The sequence below is a fragment of the Sprattus sprattus genome (genome assembly GCF_963457725.1).
Source record: "Sprattus sprattus genome assembly, chromosome: 6".
Taxonomy (NCBI): Eukaryota; Metazoa; Chordata; class Actinopteri; order Clupeiformes; family Clupeidae; genus Sprattus; species Sprattus sprattus.
Window position 1 is genome coordinate 16203152 of NC_137925.1, and position 5209 is coordinate 16208360.

General features: G+C 42.7%; 1 protein-coding gene across 1 annotated transcript in view; it reads right to left on the reverse strand.

The window, feature by feature from the left end:
• The window catches only part of zdhhc9 (zDHHC palmitoyltransferase 9), a gene marked incomplete at both ends in the record, with an annotated part of 21353 nt that extends 16452 nt beyond the window's left edge, over positions 1-4901 (reverse strand). Inside the window, one exon of the mRNA XM_080840069.1 lies at positions 4735-4901. Within this exon, the coding sequence (XP_080696195.1) occupies positions 4735-4901 (167 nt within the window). The remainder of the gene's footprint in view (positions 1-4734) is intronic.
• Between the last annotated feature and the right edge of the window lie 308 nt (positions 4902-5209).

Here is a 5209-nt window from a genome sequence, read left to right on the forward strand (position 1 = left end):
GTCTAAATAAAACATTTTGTAAGAATGTCCCTCTTTTGCTTTGCCTATTGCAGTAATATTGGGTAGGAAATCATGATTATAGACTATGGTTGGTGGGTTAACCAATTGTCAAAAATTTTAATAAAGTAAACAACAGGTATAGACAACAATATGGTAGCACCAAGAGCCTGGATGTGTTGCTTTTGCAATGGGAAGGTACTTGATGTAATCTTTAGATTGTAATGAACTTGGAGAGCTATCTATAGTGCACGTAGGAAGGAGATTTGCATGAGCCAATGTTCATATCTGATAACAGATATTACACAATGACATATTTCAATGTGTGCTTTTCAGGTTCTGGAAATGAAGTCCTCTTGCAATCTCACTAAAACGCAGCCAAATGATTGCTCTACAACACTGGTACTTCCTGACCCTTTCCTCACCTATACTTTAACTCCCACAGGTCTTCTATGCTTTGTGTGACCAAAACACAGTTGATGAAGTACACAGAAATTACACAACAACAGATATTACAAATGTACAGACCAGTGACTTCGTGGAAATAGGCCTCAGAAATGGACAAAGCTCCTGATTTTTTTGAGCTGTCTGGGTCTTTGCCTAAAATAACCTGACAGCATTAGAACGGCTTTTGAAAAATCATACAACAAAACACTAGAAAAACCGACAGACATTTAGGCCAGTCTATAAATACACCCAACACAACACTTTAGAGAGTGCTTTCATTTAATGAAATCATGTTTAATCATCCCTGCCTGTATGATTAAAACTAATCTCATTATTTTCGCACCATTATACACAAACATGAACCAAAAGCAAGGTATGTAACACACAAACACCCTTCCAGAGACAATCCTCTGTAAAGTTCAGTGTAAGATGCCACCCTCCCTAACAAGATCATCATCCTATACGCCTATGTGGCGTGTAGGGCCAACACTATGGACTTCCACCTCTCTCTATCCTTTGCTACTAGTACTATCTCTTCCATGGTCTTCCCTAGTTATTTTACTTCTTTAAAAATTGTCCTTCTCCATGTTTCCTTAAGTCTTCCCCTTCGGCCCTAACAGGATACTGCCCCTTAAATTCTAGGCCTAAATCGTACTATACGGGCCTTGGCATTTGCCATACCTGACAAGACTGTTACTTCCCCGGTCTAAATGAATACTTAATTCTGAATTTATCTATTTCGGAGCCGAGTGATTCACCAAACAGATTAATTATGTAGTGCCACTACTTAGGCATTCTGTTCTGCCACCACCCACTTTGTACAGTTCCTCCACCGGTTCGCTCGCTCGAGCATCCACCCGGGAGTCATTTTCAGCGTAGAGCAGTGGCAATAAGGAACGCTAATCACCCTTAAAGAACAAGACCATCCGTTTTCCTTGCACTTCCAAGCATGCTCATAGGCTTGAAAGCCGTTTTGTCAGTGTTCCCCTGGCTTCGACCCCAGATCTCTGGGGGGCAGAAATTTTCCGATGGCAGAGGCGCTTGTCCTGGTGGATCTCCATTCATGCTGAGCCACCAGCATGACAACGGCCCATCCACGACAACTACAAAAGTGCTTGTCAGAAGCCTCCCCACTAAATCACAGAACGGAAAAAATAAAGCAGTCGGGCTGACTTACTGCTGTACAAGATCCCTTTGCCCAGTGGGCAAGAGTAATCGGCCTCTGTAATGAGTCCGATTCACAACTCACAAAACACCAACGGGTTTAGCACTAGCACTGGGGAGGAAGATAATATGCTCATAACAGAATTTACATGTTTCTGTGCTCCGACAAAGACTGAGTTATGGTGGAAACGAATGCTATGGCTGAATCAAGACCTCTCCACGAACACACAGAAGGCACTATTCACAATGGCCGGTCATTTATTTAGGATTACATTAGGACAGCAAATGGAAATTTGAATCAAACTAACTGCTATGATGCAATTATAGCCAAAGGATGACAGCAAACAAATTGCATTTCCCCCCCAAAAAAATCAATGCTGTGCAACTGAGGAGAAACTGAAGCAGCACGACTCAGGAACACGAAACAGGAGTGCAACCCTGATAGTCAGTAAGAAATGCTGTGAAATAAATTACACTGAAACAGCATTATTACCTCTCAATCTGTGTGCCTCATGAATAGATATAAATCAAACTGGAAACCAATTTTGATTCAGCAGACAACCAGAGAGTGTCCTTGCTTACCGGAGACGGCATGGGTCTCTGTGCCCTACTGTCCTCAGGCCTAAAGGGGCCACCAGCACATAGAGACAGGCCTGGGACCCACCATGGACCCTCTCCTTTGGCTGCAGTCAGTCTGCAAGGTCAGCACGGCGCAAATCCGCTAGCCTCATTTCACAATGCCAACACAAACCTATGTGTGTGCACACACACACACAATTATACTTGATGGAGCGGTCAGACAGTGGTCCGATGCCTCTCAGTCATTGGCCATCTTCCACTGCTGTGCTTTTAATCTAATCAATGTCAAGACACACACACAAACAATCTCAATTTAGCATTTTCACTGTGTGCTATGCACAGCCTGCCTCAGTCAGCCACAGCACAAGACCGACACTGACAAGAGGGAGAGGCACATGGCTGGCTGTGCCCTTTTCTCCAAGGCTCCTCCTTTATCTCAGGAGCAGGGCCCTGGTCTCTTCCCGTAAGGCAGATTTAGCCTGGAACTGAACCTGCTGCACAAAGTAGGTGACTGAAGCCCACCAAGAGGGACCCAAGCAACAACCACAGACTGCATACCAAGGGCATATGTAGACAAGTCATTTCCATTCTAGAAAAATTCCACACATACAGTATACAGCACACACAATGGGTTATTACTCCACGGAGCACTTCAGATCCATTAAACCAGTCAGACAGTAGGGAGGTATTTTAGATGCTGCTTCTAATTAAGGCGTAATCTGTTTGTCATGAGCAGTTTAGTTCGTCCATCTGAATAAACGGCCCCCAGAAAGGGGCAGGCCCCTCCCTGCCCATCTTCCACTGATTGCCAAGCGATAAGAGGACTACCCAGTTGTTCTTGGACGTGGGCCAGCACGTCCACAAGGACACTGCCTCTCTGTTCTCAGATGTAATTTTCAGCTAAATCACAGACTGCATCCACACTGCAGCTCACACAAAGAACAAATCCTGAATTCAAACTAATTTCTTCCGAAAGTCTGCCAACTGGAATTTCACAGATCATGAACAAAAACTCAATTAGCAACACAGACTAAAGACGAATTTAAGCATAATGTAAGCATCGTGTCATTAGGGAAAATCAAATGGGAGCTTAAACTGCCACACAGGCAATATATACTGGAATTAACTTAATGTCTTATCTCTTCTTTCTCCATACACCATTAAACAATAACAAAAAAGTTTAGTTTCAAAAGCGGTCTTAGGAGTATTATATCCATTTCTGAAAAGAGCATGTGTAGGCTGACCTTAACATACCACCATTAAAAGAGGAGTAAAATGGCTCTGTAAAGGTTTAAAGTACTTGTGTTTGGCCAGCCAGATCGCCAAGTTAATTATCCTATTCCAATGTGGTGTAATTATGGGCGGTTGTTGTTGCTAACAACCCTCTTGCCATCCGCTTCTGCTGGTCCAGACCTGCTGGCAATGTGGTTTTATCAAACTCATCTATATGTTAGTAATTACTGTAACAGTTGTTTCCTTAGTAGAGGACTCTGACATCATAAACAAAATGTAAGGACACCCAAATGCTTAGAAAGCAGAATTACGGGAAGAAGACCAGATACTCTGTTCTGAGGTCATCCTGTCTTTTCATCTGAATGATGCTGAATCATCTGGAGATACATTGGTCGCAGACAGGACCCACAGGAATTACAATTCGGAAGAAATGATCTTCTTACACAAAACACTAAAGAAATAAAAACAAAAATAGAGGTTGCAGGAGAAACAACCTAACAATCATAAAATTCAAAGCATTCTGGACTAGAAAAAGGATCAATTTCATTCAAGATGTCAGGGTTTTTGCTTTCGCCCTTCATTGATCCAGAATCTCCATAATTCCAAAGTATACTAATGGTTTTGCGGATAGAGGTTTTTAGAGATCAGGTCTTTGCGTAGGCTGTCCATCAAGCACCAGGGCTGGGTCAGCATGACACCCGCTATCAATTTCCTCTCTCATCACTTAAGCCTGATGCACATAGGTCAGGTCAGAAGCATAGGTTAAACCCTCAATACCCACATAAATAGAAGACTTTATCCAACATGACATATGAGTGAATTGTCCAATTTCATAAGGATGTGAACAAGTATACTCATGAACAAACCGTGGGTTTAATGATTAACCACAAACAGAAACCTCTATGAACCAACGGTGGATGGTGCGCAGAATTGAAAATCACGTGTGTACATTAGACAAGTAGGCCTGTTATGACAGTGCTTAACTTTGAACGGAAAATAAAAGCAAAATTGGATGAAACAAACTGGTACTAAACCGGTGTGTCTTAGGCAAATGTGTTTCCAGTGCGTGGTTTCCTCCCTGTCATCTTAAGAGCATCAGCTGATGCTATATCTATTGGATCCCGAGGCTGCACAAAGGACACAGCCCGGGCCTTCATTGTTTTGATTCCTCGTACATGGTTTAATTATTTTCTCTGTTGAATACGCATGTGTCAGGTTACACTGCAATAACTGCCTATTAAACGTGTACATCTCGCAACATGTTCTCTCGAATCATGAACGCCATTCACATTGGTGGCGTCAGTGTATACTCACTCAAAAGCGAAGAACAGAGAGCACGTCCCAACGATGAGGAATAGAGTCAGGTAAAACACGCCTTTCTGTCGGGCCATCATAACGCGGCCGTCACAGCAAAAAGTGTTCTTTCCCGGGAGCTTCTCCCATTTTCGGGTAATCTTTTTGGCTATCATTACAGCCGACATGGTGAACGATGATCAGAGCTAGTCTATTATGATGAAACAATTAATATTGAAAGCAAGTCGTACTGTATCGCTGGGGTAATTGTTTGCTGACACCAATCATCAAATGTCTGTCAGAAGTGAATTTGTGACAGTCATTGCAAATCGAAATGGTCCAGATATATCGCAAATATATGGAAATGCCTCCCTGCAAGGAGCCTTGCGATTCAAATGCTCTTGTAGAATATCGCTTCTTGTCTTCACCATCAGACGATAGCCTATAGCAAAGGCTGTAAAACCGACACGGCCGTATCTTTCAAATAGCAAATTTC